The following is a 21,591-nucleotide window of genomic DNA, read 5'->3' as shown; positions in this document are numbered from 1 at the left end:
GGAAAGTAATTTGTAAAATAGTTTTCAAAATGATTAAAAAAGTTTTAAAAATATTTAAGAATATTTTTCAAATAAAGTGTGAGAGGGTTTTCCAAAATATTTTCGTATTTATAGATTTTTCAAATATTTTTATAAAAATAATTTTTCAAAAGATTTTGCAAAGATATTTCTCAAAAACAGTCCCCCTAAAGTCAACACTGGGGTTTGGGTATGTTAATTTTTAAAGCCTTAGCATATTTGTCTACCTAAGTGTGTTAAGGAAATTGGGATTAGTAACACTCATGTTCAGTATATTATTTTCATAAGTATTTCTACATACTTATTATAATTATTCATTTAAGTTTCAAGTTAAATGCAATAATTTATTATTAACTCAATTTAATACTTATTTGATTAAAACAACTTAAATTTTGTATTAATGGATTGAGTTAACTGATGAAAGTATTAGTTATAATTTATTTTTTTTATGTACATTATCCTTAGATTAACTAAGTTTAAAGTATTAATTTCGGGTTAAATTTATTAAAGTTATTAAACTAAGTTAAGGAATTTTAAGATTCTTTAATTTAAGTCAATCTTTAATTGAGATAAATTATGATTTACGTTTTAAGTTAAGTGTTTAGGTTTAAAAATGATTTTGAACATATCTTTTAAAATAATTTTTTTAAAAAGGATTTTCAAAATAATTTTAAAAGAATTTTAAAATAACATTTAAAAGATTTAAAATAAGTTTTAAAGATTTTTTTAAAAATAAATTTTTAAAAAGATTTTTAAAATAACTTTTAAATAGATTAATTAACCTGTTAATAAGTTAGTAGATAAGTAGGTTAGGCTAAATTTTATAAGTAAGATTAATAATTAAGTAAATTAAATAAGTTGTTAATTTCAAGTTGTTAAATTATGTTAAAATTTAAGTTAAGTATCATAGATTAGATTTAATTTTAATTTTAAGTTTAGGTTTTAAGTTTAAATTTTAAGTTTAAAGTTTAATATTTAACCTAAACATAATTTAATTAGTTTACTTTGATTTAATTTAATTTAATTAGTTAAATTAAATTAAATTTTAATTTAATTTAATTTAATTTCTAATGAAGTTAATTTGATTTTAAATTTATTTTTAGTTTTCATTAAGTTAGTTTAAAATAATTTTTAATATAGATTTTTAAGTTAATTTAAATTTTAAAAATTGTAAGTAAAAATAATTTTTAATAAAAAATAATTTTTAAAATTAAATTTAATTTAATTTAAAAATAATTTTAAATTGAATTAATTTTTAAAATATTTTTTTAAGTTAAAATAATTTTTTAAAATTTTTAAGTTAGAAAAAATTTAAAATAGAATTTTCAATTTAAGTTAATTTAATTTAATTTAAATTTAATTTTAGTTTTATTTTAAATTAAATGCTAGTTTTAATTTAAATTTAATTTAATTTAATTTTAATTTTAATTCAAATTTAATTTAATTTTAAATTAAAAAATAATTTTTAAGTTAAATTAATTTTTAAAATAATTTTTAAGTTTGAATTAATTTTTTTAAAAAAAATTAAGTTAAAATATTTTTAAAAAAGTTTTAAGTTAATTTTAAAATAAATTTTCAAATAATTTTGAAATCAAACTTTAAATTTAACTTAATTTAATTTTAGTTTTAAATTATTTTTTTTAAAATAATTTGAAATTGAATTAATTTTTAAAATAATTTTTAAGATTAAATAAATTTTTAAATAATTTTTAAGTGAAAATAATTTTTAAAAGATTTTTTTTTTAAAAATTAAAATAAATTTGAAATTGAATTTTCATTTTAATTTAATTTAACTTAATTTTATTTAATTTAAGTTAATTTTATTTTATTTAAATTTAATTTTAGTTTTAATTCAAATTTCATTTAATTTCATTTAATTTAATTTAATTTTAATTTTTAATTTAAAATATATTTTTTATTTTTAAGTTAATTTTAAAATAGATTTTAAAAGTATTTTTAAAATAATTTTGAAATTAAAATTTTAATTTAATTTAATTTTAATTTTAATTTTAATTTAAGTCAAGTCAATTTAATTTAATTTTAGTTTTAATTTAAATTAAATTAAATTAAATTTATTTAATTTAAATTAGATTTAATTTAATTAAATTAAATTATATTTAAGTTAATTTTAATTAGATTAAATTTTATTTTAATTTGATTTAATTTATTTCGATTTAGTTCGGTTCGATTCGATTTGGTTCGATTTGAAGTCTTAGTCATTTCACCTGATCTATATTTTCAATCAGGGAAACTTATAATTTTTGTGAGATGAAGTTAAGTTTAATTTGATGATTTTGTTTAAATTTGTGTTAAATTCAGGCTTAGCTTTGGCTCAACACATCGACATTCTCTATATAAGCTTCTGGACTATGGTGAGTCACTTGGATATCATTAGAGTAACCATGTCTTTGAGGTTTTTCAAATAGTACTATCCATTGAACTTAGTATAAAATCTTGGTCTAACTAGTTTGGATCCGTAAGGGGTAGTTTCGGTTAGTTTCACTAAGTCAAATATATCAAGTCGAAGTCATATATTCCTAAGCATACATAGACAGAATTTCCCTAACATATTATCATCCAAAATTTCACCAGTATCGTAAGTCAAGTTAAATTGTTGTCTCTTTTTAAACTAGTCCTAATTACCCTGCCGGGTATGTTAGTTTTTGATTACTCTGTCAGGTAGGTTAGTTTTGGAGGTACCAGCTATTCTGGAACCTCCCCTGAATTATTGATTCGATTTAGATTTTAATTTTGATTTAGATTTTAATTTTGATTAAGATTTTTAATTTGTAATTTTAAATTTAAGTTTTTAATTTTGAATTAATTAAATTGATCAAATTGTTATTTAATATTTAAATTTTCTTTCAATTTTATTAAGTTAATTCAATTATCTTTTAATATATTATTGTTAATTTTTAAACTTTTATTAGTTTTTAAATTCGGATTAATTAGATTGGTTGAATTATATTTATTTAAGGTTTATCCTTTAACTTGTTATTAATTATTAATTTCAAATTTTCTTTAATATTTAATATTTAATTTTTAATTTTTAATTTGATTTTGATTTTAATTGAATGTTTTGAATTTATCCTTATATTTTATTTATCTTTTAAATTTATATTATTAGTTAAATTTATTAGATTAGTTTTGTTTTTAAAATTTTCTTACCTTTGGATAGAATTTTTTAGATTGATATTGTTTAGATTATTAAATAATTTATTAAGATATTTATTAATTTTATCTAAATCTATTTTCTCATTTTTTTTAGTTTTGAATTTGAATTTATTTTAATGTTTGAATTAATTATAATTTTTACTTAATTTTAGATTATTTGAATTATTTGAATTGATTAAGTCATTGTTCTGTTTGACCAAGTCAAAGTTGATATTGATTTAATCAAAGTCTTGATTGACTTGATCAGAAACTAGATTAATTTGTGGGTTTGAATTTGAATAATGTAAATTTGAATTATAATGTATCATACTTAGGATAATTTCATACTTATCTAATTTATCATGTAGATTATTTAAACTACTACTAGCAGAAGTATTTTGATAAATATTACTAACCTTGAGCGCAACCCCTAATTTAGTAGGCTTTTCGATTGGATTTGACTCGATTCTAGATTTGATTGACTTGATCCTCTAACTCTAACGACTCCTCGTGTAACTTGATTAACTGGGTCCAAAGCTCATGTGCATTCTTATACTTTTTTAATCTGCATAAAACATTGTTAGGTAAAATATTACAAATAAGTTTACTTACATTTTCGTTCAATTCTGAGTCCCAAGAAAGTTTTCTCAATATCAGTACATTATCGAAATTTTGGCTTCCTAAGAACCATTCCATTCCTCGCCTCCAGTAATTGAAATCTTCTTGATCGTATGGTGATGGTTCGCAGATGCTCCGTCCTTCTTGAATAGACATTGGTATATTTACAAAGAATAGACAAGAAATAATTTCCAACACTTTGTCTTGGGATAAACAATATGGGAGATAAAGAAATATGCATAAAAAAAATATTTTTTAAATAAAATATTAATAAAAAAATATTATTACAAATTTTGTTAAACGCGATATTTTGTCAACACTAATTAACGGTGAAAAAACGGAAATAAAATTTTCAGAAATACTTTAGGAGGGAAAAATGAAAGGCGTAATATTTTTTAAGAAAAAACGATATCTAATTTTTCTTTAAAAAGATCCCCTTTGTCTGATTGGTGGTTGCACCTATTCAGAGCGGTACCTGCTCTGATACCACTTGTTGGATCGTGAAAGTCGATAGAGAAGGATGAATATCAATAGAGAAATTTTATCATAACGAGTACGTAGCGGAAAAGAAATAGAGCAATACTAATAAGAACCAATTTACTTGGTTCGGAGCCTTGGTCGACTCCTACTTCAATGTCCGTACTCATCGAGTGCTTTCGTTGGGTAATCACTAATAGTTCATAAAAAGGTTTACAAATTTGAGTACAAGAATTACAAAAAGATGAATAATACCAACAACAATAAACAAAACTTGAGCCGCAGGTTGTCGGAGGAGCAGCGTCACAGGAGCACAGCACAGTAGAGCATATTTTGTTATTGTTCTTTGCTTCAGGGCTCACCCTCCTTATATAGGATGCTCCGGGCGCCTGGATCCCTTCCGAGCGACGGACCAACTCTGGGCGCCCAGATCCCTTCCGGGCGCCCGTACCACCTTTCTCCAGAATGTCCTTCTCCTGCAAGAAAGAGTTAATCTGAGGCAAAAATCATAGTTTTAACTACCCTGCAAAATAGAAGTTAGCACAATAGAAGAAAAATAGTAATTAGATTCCATCTCACTGAGACCGGAATCTAGTCAAGATCTCAACTTAGAGTTCCGAAATAGTTCTAAGTTGGATCGACGCCTAAGTTGCCTTCCAGGGAACGCGTCCTCACAGTCTCTCTTCTCCAATGACTTACCTTAACTTACATGTCAGACGTCCGATCAGCCCGTTGACCCGTCTGGACTTCATGCCAGCTATCAGATTAGCCCGTCGACCTAGCTGGACTTCGTGCTAGAGATTCGATCAACCCGTCAACCAGTCCAGACTTCTCCTGCGACTTTGAGTTAGCACAATAAATAAAATAGTACAATAAATTTAGGTTTACCTCCCTAGGGTTGCCAGCTAGCTTCACTCACTAGGACTTCCATTGCCTGTCTTCACTTACTATGACCCAACTTTACTCACCGAGACTTCCACCACCTAGCTTCACTCACTAGGGTTCGACTTCATTCACCGAGATTTCCATCACCTAGCTTCACTTACTAGGGCCCGACTTCACTCGCCGGAACTTCCACTTTGCCTAACCTTTGGTTAGAACTTACCTTTGCTAGTTATTTAATCTTGACTAGACTTCTCTTTCCCAAATATCAAATTCTGTTTGGGTCAACCCTTGATCATATTATCAAACATCGAAACCCTAGAGATCGATTGCACCAACAAAGATGTTCCATCTAAATTTTCTTGAATATTAATATAGTAAATTTTAGGCTTACAGGTAATCCCACATCATACCAATATCGTCCTAACTGTTACATTAACTAGCAATATAATTGATGCTTTTCCTTGCAACATCACACTTCAATCTCTAAAACATGATTGGTAAATAAACTGCTGAGAAATAACATTTGTAAGACAAAGATGCCTATGCATGTTCTTTTTCATGTTAAGAAATTGAATTCCAGTGACAATGACTCTTAAATTACAATTGAAACATCAATATCAAGCAAAACAGATGGTATTATTGAGTAAAAAAAAGCAAATATTCATCCAACAAAGAACACTACATTAACAATTGGCATGCAAAAACAGTGTCCTGCATTTCTTTAATTCAGACAAGATTGAATAAAAATATCTCTCTTATCTAAATTAAAAAAAAAAGAACTTCTCGACTCTAGAAATCACGAAACCTTTTAAGAAATAAATAAATAAAATGGTGGAGATCATGTATCGTTGTAAAAATACTTTATGCAATTCCCATATACTGGATTCCATGGTGTAAATGCATGCATTGTCATATCTATTAATCACTATCTACGGCTCGTTGTTAATGTCATCGATTGACATTAACATGCAAAATCATATTATAATTCACAAACACTAAATCTTCGTAGTTTTTCCCCCCAAGAGAACCGAAAAACATGAAAGTTTCATATTCAACGCTGTAATCCTTGAAGTGTAACATGCAAAATCATGTATATCATAAACCTTAATTTGCTGCAGATAAGAGATAAGAAGCAAATAAATTAAATAAATCTATAGCAAAGTTGAATAAAACATGCGATGTAAATCAAGAGGTATATTGATCTAAGATACCACATGCAAAGCTGAACACTAAGCTTTAATAGAACAGATCGAAACTTGTTAATATAGATCGAGCTGTGGTAAACTAACCTGGGAAGAAACGGGCAGATCTTTGAAATTTCTGGAGACAAAAAATTAGCCCTCTTTCACAAACAACTCAAGATCCATATACTTATTGTGAAAACCCACCCATATAAAACTGCAACAGAGAAGCAAACTAGAACGATCTGTATGAAAAGAAAGATAACATCTATTAGAATCAATGGTACTTAGTCCCTGTATAGGAGAACCCATAGCACACAACTATTAAATAGAGCTAATCCACTTACCTAACGCATGCCTTTCCCATCACTTAAACTCCTACTACGAGGAAGAGAAAGAGAGAGGGCTGACAGGAAGAGAAGTGAGCACGCAACAGAGAAGGCATCAACCGATGCAATTTCCGCTGTGTGCTCACTCTCTTCTGTCACCCAACTCACCGTCGATGCATTCAAATGCAAGAAAAAGACGCGTTCATGGCGGAGTTGTCGAGGAGAAAGACGGAGAGAGAGCACAAGAGATGAAGGAGTTGAGATGACGCTCTTCTCATCTGCTTGCCTAGTTTATATAGACCAGTTTGCATCTAGGTTTCATTGCGGATGGCACGTGTCACCTCGCCAGCATAGATTCGCTAGCTGCCCTCTACTTTCTCCTTGATTGCCGATTAATTAATGGCATTTAGACGCAAGCCAAGATAATAACGCGACATAAACGAGAGAAAAAAAAATAGAGGAAAACCCAGAAAAGAATCTACTGGATCTGTACTTGTGTCGTCCTTTCATTGGTCCTCTGCCGTCTGTTTATGTACGCACAACGCGGCAGTAAGTACATTTGTATGCATGATCGGCCGTTCGTTGCCCCGCCTCGGAAAAACCAACAGGAGGATGTCACGACGTCCCCAATGACCCGCTCCTCAAAGTCTTACCGAGGTACCGGAGATTCAGCACGCGGTTCAGCGAACGACACGTCGGCTGAGATGGATTTGGGGAGCGGGACGTCGATAACAGACGTGGTTCATTGGGAACCGACGAATGTATTTATGCGACGATGCTCGGTAGGGTCAATCGCGGCCGTTTGATTTGACCGAGATGGCATCGTGCCGTCCTATTAATGGGACCACGAGGGCGCAGGGATGAAGGTGGGGTTTGTCCTTTATTGGAATGAGAAGCTGTATGCAATTACCATTTATGGCAAATCCAATCTATATTGCGTTTTGTAAACGGAATCTAATTCAACGGCGCAATGGCAAACGGAATAAGAAGAGCAATAATAAGAACGGAAAGAGAGATGAAGCAATATAATATTTATATAGTATAACATGGGAGCGATTTATTTTATATTTTGTTTTAATTTGATCCATCGGGTCGAATTTGATATGATCGATCCGTCAAAATTGTCTAAATTTTCAACAGCACAGTGTCGGAGTACCCTACCCACTCGATATGTTTTATTCTTCTAGTGTATTAGGTTTGTCCAGTTTTGTTGATTTGACGACACATCTAATTAATATTAATTCATTTAGTCTTCAACTTATTTCACCTAATATAATTATTTGTGTTGCTGAGTGCAGCTCACCCATTCAGTTTGCTCGATTTATTTGATCCATTGTACCTAAATTAGTGTCTATCTGTCGTGCTAATTTACAATTATTTAATAATTAAAAGGAGAAGGATCAAAGTTTCATTGGGGATGTCTTTGTCCTGTGCCAAAGAATGATAGTTACATTGTAGACTCGATGGGGGCATTTATCTGTCTGTATTACTTGCACCTTCTTCGTGAACCAAAGTCAATGGAGAGCTGGTGAAAGGGGTTGATAGATAGGGATAGGTTAACTGTAATTCGAGATTGGATTATTAATTAATATCCACTCACCCATTTATATGATAACCTGACAATGCCATTGCCACCACCAAACCTAATGCTCCAATGTTGATGACTCGATGACATGATAATGTTGGTGTGGGACTGTAACAATGACATGTAAGGATTAAAATATATAATAATTATAATTAAATTATAAATTCATCGTATATATATATATATATATATATATATATATATATATATATATATATATATATATAGTGGAGAAAAATAATAGAATGAACGTGGGATTAACATCTAAAGCATGTCTGTAATGGATGATATATAGGGTTATTAGGATACTTATAGAAAAGCTTTAAGAATATTTTTTGGAAGTTGTTTGTAATTGTCCGAAGACATTATACTTAAAATATTCATTTTAGTTTGGCACGTAGCTAGGCGTGAGCCCGCATATATATCTTGTGTCCATCATGAGTTTGTCCTGTTCTCAACATGTCCCTCCTCCAGGCACAACTCTAGCTAGCACGAGTCGATTCAAATTGATTCAGGTCTGTTTTGTGCAACCACTATATATTGTACCCCGTATTGAGCTAGGCCACGTGTGACACCTCTAATTAAAGATCAGCTCGAGCTGGGCTCCTCAGATCCGGCCGAAAGATAAAGTTTGGATAAGATTTTTCATCCGATGATAATCCTCTGAGTCAAAGGTTGACGTTGACGCATCTAACGTTTTGCTACGCCTTCATTACAACCGTCCGATTGATTTGGGAGCCAGAAGGGACGTGGCGACGCTTTTTAGCGCTGTCAGCGTATCTTTCTTATATCTTATGCTTATCCATTCTGGAAGACTGGATAAACAATTAATTGTGTGCACTAAACGAACACACTACTGACCTCGTGGCCGAATGTTTTGAACACATAATAAATACTAGAGAACGGTTAATTCTAATTGTGTAATTAATGCTAGTTTTGTGGTTCTTAATCAAGGAATTAACGGGAGAATTTTGTCCGCTGGACCTTGGTTTAGTGACGACAAACGGTCAAAACTAGTCTGCCCGATTAATCCTATCATTCTCATTTCAAACGTGATGTTCTGAACATATGCATGCACGAACGGTTTTAATTATGTTGCCGACATGTCAATTCATAAGTCTTGGGTTCATCTGGGAGAGTAATCTATTCGATGCATCTTTCAACATCGGAATTGCTCGACAAAGATAAAGGCCATGTTTTCAGATTCCGTGGTGCCTATCCATTTTGTGAATGCAAGTGCATCTTTATGAAGATAACTTTGGCTTTCCGCGATCAGGTCCATATTTTTGTCGTGGACCACGTACTAATAATGCATGCACAATGACTGAGTCAATTATGTCAGCTCCATATCTGTCTTCACTAATTGTGGATAGATCGAAGAATTATTCACAGCAAATGTCTAAAGATTTTGACTTAACACACATTCTTTAGATTTGGAAGATCAATCGCTGGCTGATGATTAACACACATTCTTTAGATTTGGAAAACACTAGAAGCATGCAAGGCCATCACCCAATCGTCATCAGGACCACCCTACTTTGTTTTATTATTCGATTATTACTTTATTGTTCCAAATAAGTAACGGCAAGTATATAATTTTTAGCATTTTGCATATTTTAAAAGACGATATTGAACCCCAAAACACTTTTAGTTAAGTTGTGCCTGTATTTATTGATCAAAACCTACACGTAGCTCTCACTCTTAAGTTAGTGGACGACTTGTTTTCAATCATTTTAAGTGTGTGTCAAAATGGCTTGACCGGATCGATCATAGCCCAGGCCCAATATACCCATTTATGTGACCCTAAAATAAAATTAGATTATTAACTTATTTATACTCGACCATTATTTCCTATGTGTTGTTTACATCATTAAAAAAAATTAAATGACAAAAAGAGAGAGATCGAAGGAGCCATCAAATATACAACTTCACTCTTTTTGCATGGCCACTATTCCTAGGCTTTCTTTGCTCTCTGCTTTTGCAAGTGATTCAGAAAATACACTGGTGTATAAATACATTCCGGCCCTCCAATGAGATACAGAAGAAGAAAAAATGGGTGTGGGGGGGAGGCTAGAAAGATAACTTTTGCATGTATGCATAATTCAAAAAAAAAAAAGATCTGTTCTATCTTCCTATCTGCTGTTCTTGCCGCGATAAGTATGATCTCTGGTCATCTATTAACTCCATCGAACAGTCTGATTTAGATTGCGAGCATCATTCCTAAGCAGCATCAACTGTGCTCTAAGACTGGACTCTTCCACCTGTTTAAGAGTACAAAAATGGATAAGAATGGAATACTTGTCGTGGGCTTAAAATAGATATATCCAACTGATCAGATCCTACAAGTAAAAGCATATAAATTTCCACAGCCAATCGCATAAAGTAACTTTCTGCAGTATGCTTATTGTTGCTATATGAAATACATTATTGGAACAGTTCGAATTCCAGATAGATATACTTTGTACAGGTTAGGTTCCATGATTGCATTAACCATGATAAAGCTGATTCTGAATATACAACATGATAAAGCTGAAAAAAGGGTTTACTAGTCCAACTGGATGATACCAAATGGGCTGGCGTGGCTACTCGTCCATAGTAAATTTCCAAGACAAATTCTTTGAGAATACCAGTCTTACCTCACATTGTTACCCATTTTTCAACACTTCAATTTTACTTCTTTTACTTTTTTTTGTTTGATATCAAGTAACAGCCAACCACTTTTTTGTTTAGATGCCGGTCAACATTAGAATTTCTATATATGTTTTTCTTGTGATTCAACGTAATTGTTTCTGATTAAAATTTGCTGCTGGAGAACTATTCTTGTGAGTGTAATATACTATAAATCAAAAATCAGGTTAGAAACATGTAGAAAGGTATGATTCAACATTAACCTGTATTGCTGCAGCAGAAGTTAGTAACTCTCTGCATTCATCAAGCATGAATTTTTCTTTTGCTGTGACAGCATCAAGTTCAGAAAGTTGGGACTTTGTACATTCTATCTAGTAATCATGAAATCCAAATAAAAAGTCAGCGTCAAGCCCACAATTACTATAAAATCAACCTAAAATAAAGTATTGCTACTCTCAGACCAAATACAAACAAGTTCAAGAAGAAAAGTTGTAGTCTAGGCTGAATGTTACTTTCATCTCCAGCAATTTGAGAGCACAAGCATCATCAGAAAATACTTGACTTTGTAGATTTCAAAACTTAAGATCATCAGAAATTAAGGACATGAATTGATCATATTGGAAGAGTCCGATCTAAAAAAAATGAAGATCGAGATGTTTTTAAATAAGCTGTCAGATAAGAAAATAATGTATTTTCTAACAAATGCGATGGAATAGATGTGTATGCTGAGGGCTAACGCTGCATTTACTTCAGTCTATGATAAATAACTACCTAGTTAACCTTTTGAAGTCTTTCAAATGTCATAGTTCAGTGCATATGGGAACTTGTTTATATAAAGGATTTATTTTTATTTATCATAAAGGCTTACGTAAATTAAACTTAACGCATCCACTTCTTGCTTATTTGGCTTTGTACAAACATTGTAAAATAATACAGGAGTGTTCAGTTATTTTTTCTATGTTTACGACTAACAGAAAAGATTCATGTATATGAAAAATGCACAGATCTTCCGGGTTGGAAAGGAAGAGGTATTGCCCAGGAACTTTGAGATCCTCAGTGGTAAATATGCAAGTAAAACACATTGTTTGAGATAATTGGCGATGAATTTCACCTTAGATAATAAACGAAAAATAGAGGAGCCGATAGCATGCAACATATCAACTGCCGAACTAACAGCATTCTTCATATCAATTACATCTGCCTGTACAATAGAGGCAAATATTTGATTGACAAAGAGTTAGAGACATGCCAAAAATTCATATAAAAGAAAACAAAAGTATATACCAATTATTACCAGACCAAATCCTTGGTTGAACCAATATTGAAATCCTTGATACTACAAATTATCAAATGAAAATGCATTATCACTGTATAAATACCTTTGCTCCTTCCATCACCGGAAGGCGTAGAATGCTTGTGTTAAGAGCTTCAATCACCACAGACAAATAGCTACAGTGTTCCTTTTCTAATGCGGCCCACTGTTCAAGAGACATCATCTACAAAATTTTCCAAAAAGGAAAACTTAAGAAATTAATTAATGTAGTAAAACTATTGTATGAGAAAATTAGCATGTCTAAGATAATAAATAATGTGCCAAATATCTTAAAGCTTATACTGCAAGTGAAACAATCTTTGGAAACACGAGAAGCTACGAAAAAAGAGCTAGATCAGTTTTGTGTTTGAGGGAATTATTGAACCTCACGGAGTCACGGTTCCAGCAAGAGGTTTTCATGACCACCTCCCCCTGGCTTTTTCTAGTTCATTTTGCAGTGGTTTAAGCCACTTCCAATGTTGATGCTTTATACTTTTTTCCCCTATTCATGTCTACTTTTTTTTTTTAATTTCCTCAAGCTTACAACAGAAAATGCATGATTCGAAACTTTACAAAGCAAGCACAATTAACCGACAGTATTGTTCCAAATTAACATCCCTCAACACTTAACAGAGCACATTATCAAGTCAGCAGATTGTTTCTTTATTGCACCATCTGCTGCAGTCAATTCACCATATATCTGCAACAAAATGATCTCCTTCACATGCAAATTAAAATGATGGAATCTTCCTCAATTGAAGGGAGAAGTTCTTAGTGCGAATTAAATGCGGGTGAGATGAACATGGAGTGTTAGTTGTTTTGCTCAAGGCATAGGAAGTCTAAGAGGAACACCATGAAAATTTGAATTTTATGGATATTTGATGATGCAAAAGTTGAAAAAATAAGGCATGCTTCTGCAAACAAGAGTTTAGAGCGACTTTGAAAAGCTTATCAACCCACTAGATCATATAAACCTATTTATTAGTTACAACCAATGATGTGGAACTAATCTAGCTTCCGACACTTGTATTTTTTTTTTCTTTTCAATAATTGAAGGCATGATAAGCCTTATCACTCCATCTAGTCATTCAATTTGAGTTGTTCCATTACATAAATTTAATTGTTATGATAGATTTAGTATTCATTCTTGCAAATCCAGGTGTCAAATAACCGAAGACAATAACCATACACATTCAATTTCTAGGATAGTAGAAAGCAAAAAATCCCAAAGAAAAGTAGGATTTGAGAAAGCAAAACCAAAGAACTTAATGAGTAATATCTAACCTGCCCCATCAAAATAACACCTAATTTCATCTCCTGCTGCAACTGCTGCACATCAATCCTTTTCATGAGGACCGAATTATGCAAGATTGAGATATTATTCCAAACACTTCGAAGAACATTCTGTATGAGATGATCAAAAACAGAGTAACCATGTTACACAAGTATGCCAATCATGGTAGTTTTGGTACAAAGATATAGGGATGTAGAACAAAAAAAGTTTCAATTAAACTAGTCTCCTTTTGAACTTTTTAAATTGGGGAAATTTTTTGCATGTCATGGAAAACTAAGAGAATAGATTATTAAGGAAAGCATGATACTGCATCTTTTTTCATTTTGCATTATCTCAAAAAAAAAAATTATGGTCAGTGTATGATAATCCCCAAAAAAACAAGAAAGCGTGAAAGTTTACAATAACTATGCATAACAAATTCAAGCGAAAAAATTACACATAATCTGAAACAATCATGATGCAGTTAGTATTTTACCCTTACAATGTCATCCACACTAGAATAATGTGGCTGAAAAATAGTTGGCCGAGTTACCTATAGTGCAAAGCTATATATGAGAAATGTTTATAAGATTATATCATGTGTACCCAAATCCATACCTCTGTCCTCGTCCTTTGAATTGATAATGTCTCATTTGTTTGGGCATTAATAAAGCGCCACTGCAAACTTGTACTATACAGCAACTTTAGTTGATGAGCATCTTCTATGTCACTTGCACCCAATTTTTCTCTTTGCCCATACGATTTGCACTTAAAGATGGAGGATGTGCCACCCAGTGTGTTAGTAACATTGCTTGACAATGACACTGGAGTAGATGCTCTCGTCCTCAAAGGACTCAGCATACTCCTAGATGTAGATGTTGATAAAACTTTACTTGGTGATGAAGGGCGCAGCAAACCTGGGACGATTGATGACCGAGTACTTGACAATGAAGAGTGCCGCAAACCTGGGTTGACTGCTGACTGAGTCCTTGGTGATGAAGGGCACCACAGACTTGGGATGGATGATGACTGAGTACTAGTTGAATGTGTCATAGATGAGGATCTCATTGTACCTTGAGATGGAGAATTCACAAATGGTTTGGCATTTTGTTCCAGTCTTCCACGTTCATCATTAAATGACTGCTCAGCTGCATTAGATAGTGAGATCTCGGGATGTCTGGATGCACTACTGGATGTGAGGTCTGTCTTATTAGAGGAAATCCTTTGTGAGGCAACTCTCCTAGCAGATCTACTTACCTTATCAGAAAGATCCACACTTCCATTTGCAGATAGCCTCCCGCCCATCATGGAAGGCCACCGATGTCGATCTATAACCTTAGTGTTTGAGTTTTCTCGTGGTGTTAAATTCTCTAATTGGTTAGATGTGTTTCTTCCTCTTAGAGGAGTCCTCTTTCTCTCAGATACCACATTTGATGGTGAATTGATTGATTTCACTGATGAGGATTTTGCAACCAGCTTTTCTCTCTTGCTAACTGAAACTGCAAGAGATTCTGACTGGAAAGAAGAAGATAGGCTTCGGATTGAAGGCCACAAGCCATCAAGAGCCTTGTTGTTGGGTAATTGTCTTGCGGTATTGTGAACTTCTGTAACAACATCTCGTACTGGAGTTGCTGACCTAGAAGATGGGGATGATGGAGTAGAAGGCCTAGATAGGGAAGGCCGTGCAGAAATATTTGATGAAGGGGTTCCTGCTCTTCTCCTCTCAGCCGATTGAGATCGTTTAGGCATTGGCACCCAGGGTGCAGGGGTCGTGTGACTGTGACTGGCAATTGGAGAGGAGAATCGTCTTGGTGTACTGGAAGTTGATACAGTTGAAGAAATACCATTCATGTACCTAGAAGCAACATTCCGGGGCTTTTGCCTGCTTTGGATGGCACCATTCTTCTCTGGAGACAAAAATGCTAACCTGGGATTATCTTCAGTCCTAATGGGCTTCGTCTTTGCTGTTGCCGCAAGGGGCTCAACTTTACATGTATCCATCAAGTGCTGTCTTCAAATGAAACTACATTGATGATGGCAGCACCGCCATAACCATAAATCTGTCACAAAAAGGTTCTGCATCAGCTATTTGAAGTCATAGATAAGCAAAACAAAAAAGAACGGCAGTTCAGTACCCTTGTCTTTCTTGCCAAAATGGTGGTAATTAGGATTAAGCGATACAAGATTACAAAGGGAACACATGAACAATTATAAGAAAATCTGCAGTTGATAGAATCATTCAAGGAGATTTAAGATAAAAGGCCACACCAAATTTATTTGGAATATAGTAGATCAAACTAAAATTTTCAGTATATAAACTGAGCTGTAGAGAACGAGAGTATTGCGGCAGAAAGAGAGTAAGTGCAAGGAACATTCGAAAGAAGATTAGCAAAACACATGGAGATAAAGCTAAGAAGCCGTGCCCAACATGGAAGATCTTATGTATGCTTGCCATTGTCAACAAGACACGCTAATTCGTTAATAAAACAAAACAAAACAAAACAAAGAGAGAAGAAAAATAATGGAAACAAAGTAATATATGGGAAAACGAAGTTTCACCTGCAGACCGGTCGTGATTCGAGGAAATCCAACTACGCGGAGGAGACGGAGCTTTTTAGGGTTTTCGGAACAACCACTCGTGTCCTTGGAGGCAGAAAAATTAGAAGCTGAATATAAACAAACCCACCAAAAATCAGTTTTTTTTCTCTTACACAACAGTCTGTTCCTACTCTTATCTAGTTTTTAATTAGAAACAAACGGATTTGATCAATCCGAGAGTCGAGACAACAACAAAAATTAAAAAGGCAAAATAAACAAACAAACAAACAACGAATACGCACTCAAGAATCCTGATTCGTGCCGCACATTGGGATGAGGGAAATTGCAAGGCGTACTGGCGGAGGACACAGACTCCGACAAAATCGAGATGACTATAAAAGAAATAGGGCGAAAAATATATGAAAAATTATCGTACGAGAGAAGGGAAAGTTGGGGTTTTGGTGCGTTTTCCTGTTGGAATCCGGAGGAGGAAGAGAGAAGAGAAGAGGGTGGGAAGGCGTTTCGGTTGGGAAGGGCGTTGAAGTCGAAGGTGGGAATCTTCCCACGATTTACGTTGTCATTACACATCGCATGGAATGCGTTAGAAGAAGCAAAAAAAACTTGAGTTTCCCTTCTGGTTTTATTGTCGACGGCAGCCTTTACTATTGGATTTGCCAGAGAAAATCAAACGCTAAATTGAGCAGGATGGAGAATTAAATGGGTCGGAAAAGGTCAGAAAATAGTATTAAAAAGGAATTCGAGGAGGCCGGTTTCGGTCGCGGTCGGTGAGCGACGTCTTGTTCGTGCCTAGTGGGGCGGACTTTACGAACGAGATTGAAGTCACGCGGCTCTCTCTCATGTCCCAGTCAAGAGACCGAACGCGCAGGAAACTAATCCCCATTGGTCATTGTCGCTCGCAGGTGGGACCGAGTCGATAATGCCGTGTGGTTCAGGGGGTAGGGAAGGAGTCGAACTGCTTTTGTGTGTACGAACAATGAGGGTCCCACGATGCTTGACGAACGTTCTACTGACGCTATCTATGGTGTTTCAAGAGCTCTGCTGCTGATGTGGCAAGAGAAAGGAGCAATTCTTTTGTTTTAGTTTTTTTTAAAAAAAATAAAATAAAAAAACATTTTATATAATATATTATAAAAAAAAATCTCTAATCATAATATTAACTATCCCTATATTAAAAAAAATTAATTCCACTCTCTCTATATGTAAAGTTTTATTTATTTTAACTCCCTTAGATAAATATCATTATCTAATTTTTTTAGGTAAAAAATTCAAAAATAAGTATAATTCTCTTTAAATTTAGCACTTTAATTAGAATCGAGTATATTTTCTATCAAAATCGCTTCGCATATTTTTTAGATACAAAAAGTCTAAAATAAATATATATTTTTTTTAAATTCAACACTTTAAATTAAAATCGAGTATATTTTCTATCAAATTGAGCATAACTTTATAATTGTCTCTCTTATTTTTATAGGTAAAAAAATCAAAAATAAGTATAATTATTCTTAAATTCAGCATATAAAACTAGAATCAAGTATATTTTCTATCAAAATTACCCTTCATATTTTTTAAGTACAAAAATTTAAAAAATGAGTACAATTTCTTAAATTCAGCACTTTAAATTAGAATCGAGTATGTTTTCTATCAAATTGAGCACGACTTTCTTCATACTTAATATAATTCCTCCTAAATTCAGTACTATTTAAAAAAATCTAGTATATTTTCCATTTAATTGAGCATCATTTAAAGAAAAACAAAAATTCAACATATAAAACTAGAATCGAGTATATTTTCTATCAAAATTACCCTTAATATTTTTTAAGTACAAAAATTTTAAAAATGAGTACAATTCTTGTTAAATTCAGCACTTTAAATTAGAATCGAGTATGTTTTCTATCAAATTGAGCACGACTTTCTTCCTACTTAATATAATTCCTCCTAATTTTAGTACTATTTAAAAAAAATTAGTATATTTTCCATTTAATTGAGCATCATTTAAAGAAAATCTAGTATATTTTTCATCCAATTGAAGTGGAAAAAGAGTTATGCTCAATTTGATTGAAAATATACTAGATTTTAGTTTAATTTGCTGAATTTAAGAAGAGTTATACTTATTTTTTTATTTTTTATACTTAAAAATATCAGGAGTGATTAGGTAAATTAGTATCCATTATATTTATTAGGGAGTGAAAATAAAGATTTTTATCAATGAGAACTATATGTAAAGTTTTATTTCTGATTGAGAACTACATATAAATTTTCACATGTTATAATGCACATCGTACCATACATGAATGATAGGGTGGCCACATGGCAATAGGGGTGGGCCCCCATTGCACATCCCTCCATATATATATATATATATATATATATATATATAGTCAGGTTGTTTATTGTCCTCTCGAGACGGTCTAGTGGCTAGCGCATGAGGTGTTGTCATAATCAGGTCCGGAATTTGTATCTCGATATAATCGAGATAAATGTTTTCCTCATGCATTAGTGACTATTCCAAAAATTAGTAGTCACCCATCATTTACCTCAATCACCTTTTGCTATCATAGTAGTATTATCCGTGTCTAATGTTATTATTGTATATTTATATATTTCAAATTCAATTTATTTTACAAGGAGCGCATAGCATAGTTTATAACTCTAAAGGGGATGTTAATAGCTTAAGCTCTACAGGACATTTTAAATGGGAAAAACATTGGGATAAACTCATATTATTAGAATATTTCTGAGGTAACATTAGTAAATAAATAATTTTATCAAAAAAAAAAAACTGAGTAAAATAAAGTTAGGTTGGATCATCTCATATCAATGTAAGAGATGACTTGAAGATTAACTGAGGTATTATATTTTTTCCTACTTTTTCTTCTAAATAATGTTTCTAAGCCGAGCACAATAAAGAGGGAAAGGGAACCAATTAGTTGATCTCTTCTTAATGAACAACTTTATCTAACTTAATTTTTTAGATAAAAAAATAAAATTATTTATTAACTAAACTTAGGTCAACAAAAATACAGCACCTGTCAGTTTCGTTGAAGCCTTCCAAAATTTTCTTAGTAGGAGCTGGAAATCTAGAAAAGTAATGTTAGGCTTTTCTCAAAGGTCAACCAGTCATCTCTCCTTTGTCAATAATCTTAGGCTTCATGTTTGATTTCATGATTTGTAAACTATAATAATTAATGAAGGTGGATTGAGTCGCACTAGCACTCAAAGTTTCTACTCTTCTTTGCTCAACCACGTCACAAATATATAAAGTAATAATTAGAATTTAATGTTCCTCCGTCTTATCTAGTAGAGGTCACCTATGTGACCTCCTCATGATGATACAGTAGTTGAGGTATAGGATATTATTATATGAGATTTTGATATTAAAATTTAGAGTATCCTAGCATGTCTATACCTATATTTTAGTCATCTGTACTAATGGTTAGTAATCATTCATGATTTATCTTCTCTGTATTGATGAAGATATTAGAGATGAACAAATCATCTTTTTTACCCATGTCTAACTCAAAATCAAAATAAGAATTCTAATATACTTCTCCTTTTTGTTAAACACAACCCACAAATTATTCTATCTTGAGTATCAAACACAACCCACTAAACACCGCAATCAGATGCCCCTGATTTATGGAATTAAAGAGGTGAAGCTAACAATGGTTATCAAGATCACACATTCTTCATCTACTCACTCAGGTAATGCACAAATTATGAGAGATAAGTTCCCAAATTTAGGATCCGACCATACACATTCAATATAGGCCCCAAATTTAGGATTTAAGATGGTGGGGTGGAAAGTGGAAATTTTAGGATTAAATTAGGGGCTAATTTAAATTCGATCGCAACCAAAATTAAATTTGGTCACTAATTTAGCGGTTGAAATTTAATTTGGTCGCTGTTCTAATTCCCAAAAACGTTGACTCCTCCGCCAAAACCCTAATCACATGCTCACTCCCTCTCTCCCTCCGCCGATCCCGATCTTCCCCTCCTATCTGCTCTCCTATCCTCTCCAACGATGATGTGATCTCCTCCGGTGTGAGCTCCTCTTCGGCGACGGTAACCTTCTCTACTTTTGATCCCTTCTCTATTTTGTCGCCGATCTTGTCTCCTCTCCTTGCCACCACCTGAGGCCGCGTGGCTGGCATGCCTCGGCCCTAGCAACGAGGTTGGTCGCGAGCTTGGGCGGCCGCGGCCAAGCTCGCAGCCTCAACCCTAGCCGCACCCAAGGATGGCCTCAGTTGGGCCGACCGCTAGCCAAACTCGCGGGTCTCAATCCTGGCCGCAGCCAAAGATGGCCTCAGCTTGGGCGACCTCATTTGGGCTGGTCGTGCATGGCTTGGCCATACATGGCTTGACTGGCTATGGATTAGCTTTGTTGTGACTATTACCTTCATAATTAATGATTTTTTTGACTACATTAAACTTATCTAATCGTAGTTGTTATATGATTCAAGGAATGCTTGAGCAGAAGAAATACTTATTCTTTTTTATGATGTGCTGGGATAGATTCTTTTAATTCATTGCCTCAAGCATGGCTCGACTCCAACTTTTTGCTTGATTGCTATCGAATATCCATGGCTAATCATCAAATTCGAGTAACTATTTACCAGCCCAATCATTCTGCTAGTGGAATTGTTGAATTTGATTAGATTTTCATAAAGTTAAAAAAACAATCAAATTTGAGTGCACATTAATTAATGGTTAACTGAGTAATTAAAGTATTCCTTAGGTGATTAATTGAAAGATATTAATTTGAATAGGATAATTAAAAAATAGATTAGGAGTATCCTTTAAATTAAAAATTAAGAATAAAGAAAATAATAAATCAACTTAGTCATTGATGACAACATATATTTGTACAATACTTTAAATGTTGATTTTAATGTGTACATATATATTTAAATAGCTCAGTATATTTACATAATATTTTCAGGTATACTATATTTTTTGAGCGCTTATTTCCATCCCTATGCTATCTTCTATTTCAGTGATACTGTATTTCACATATACTGTATTTCAGTCTAAGTTTGAGTGCTAGTGATAAAATTTCAATATGTTTTAATAATGTAATTGAGTTTATGATATAACTATATGCATGTTTAGCTCATAGAAGTTTATGGTATACTTTTATAAAACGAACGTAAAAAATGTAAATCAAATGTATTTTTTATTTTCTATCTAAGAGAATGAAAATAGAAAATAACGTGGAAAATATAAATCAAATGCTTTCTTAATTTTTTTTTAAAAAAAATCCTATTTCTAATGTGATCAAAGGAGCAGAATTATAGGATGAGATGCATTATAATTTGCATATTTATATTTAATGCTTTAAAATTGCATATTCATTTATTTTAATATTTTGTTTTACCTTAACTTAATTTGGGTTGATCCACATCAAAAAGGGAGACATTGTAAATACCTCGTTGTGATTTTGATTATAATTTGCATATTTATATTTAATGTTTTAAAATTACATATTCATTTATTTTAATATTTTATTTTACCCTAACTTAACTTGAATTGATTCACATCAAAAAAGGAGAGATTGTAAATACCTCGTTGTGATT

At 32.5% G+C, this 21,591-nt stretch overlaps 1 protein-coding gene and 1 long non-coding RNA gene across 4 annotated transcripts; both read right to left on the bottom strand.

Moving 5' to 3' along the window:
* Positions 1 to 4,446: 4,446 nt before the first annotated feature.
* Positions 4,447 to 6,919, bottom strand: LOC122003525. Its single transcript, XR_006117977.1, has 3 exons — positions 6,680 to 6,919; positions 4,966 to 6,577; positions 4,447 to 4,742 (listed from the first exon to the last, which is right to left on the bottom strand). It is a non-coding gene; the product is annotated as an uncharacterized LOC122003525 (long non-coding RNA).
* Positions 6,920 to 10,144: 3,225 nt separating this feature from the next.
* On the bottom strand, positions 10,145 to 16,779 carry LOC122005124 (AUGMIN subunit 8-like). 3 transcript variants are annotated; one of them, XM_042560045.1, is made up of 8 exons: positions 16,300 to 16,779; positions 16,019 to 16,125; positions 14,078 to 15,519; positions 13,471 to 13,590; positions 12,254 to 12,370; positions 11,986 to 12,075; positions 11,138 to 11,241; positions 10,145 to 10,507 (listed from the first exon to the last, which is right to left on the bottom strand). In XM_042560045.1, exons 3-7 carry the CDS (start codon positions 15,458 to 15,460, stop codon positions 11,158 to 11,160), a joined length of 1,794 nt encoding a protein of 597 aa, XP_042415979.1. In that variant the 5' UTR covers positions 15,461 to 15,519; positions 16,019 to 16,125; positions 16,300 to 16,779; the 3' UTR covers positions 10,145 to 10,507; positions 11,138 to 11,157. The 3 variants fall into 3 exon arrangements, with proteins under 3 accessions (XP_042415979.1, XP_042415977.1, XP_042415978.1); XM_042560043.1 differs by having other exon boundaries at positions 11,138 to 11,245; positions 16,300 to 16,773; XM_042560044.1 differs by lacking the exon at positions 16,300 to 16,779 and having other exon boundaries at positions 11,138 to 11,245; positions 16,019 to 16,259.
* Positions 16,780 to 21,591: the final 4,812 nt, after the last annotated feature.

This window comes from Zingiber officinale, chromosome 7B, assembly GCF_018446385.1.
Source record: "Zingiber officinale cultivar Zhangliang chromosome 7B, Zo_v1.1, whole genome shotgun sequence".
Taxonomy (NCBI): Eukaryota; Viridiplantae; Streptophyta; class Magnoliopsida; order Zingiberales; family Zingiberaceae; genus Zingiber; species Zingiber officinale.
Note: the sequence above shows the minus strand (reverse complement) of the source record. Positions and strands in the feature narration are given on the sequence as shown.

Bases quoted from the DNA above. Each gene is read 5' to 3' on its own strand.
- LOC122005124 (XM_042560043.1), bottom strand. From the start codon at position 15,460: ATGGATACATGTAAAGTTGAGCCCCTTGCGGCAACAGCAAAGACGAAG. The intron at 13,591-14,077 runs GTATGGATTTGG...CATCTCATACAG, and splicing joins TTCAAAGGACGAGGACAGAG to AATGTTCTTCGAAGTGTTTG. The intron at 12,076-12,253 runs GTATTTATACAG...TCTATTGTACAG, and splicing joins CGGTGATGGAAGGAGCAAAG to GCAGATGTAATTGATATGAA.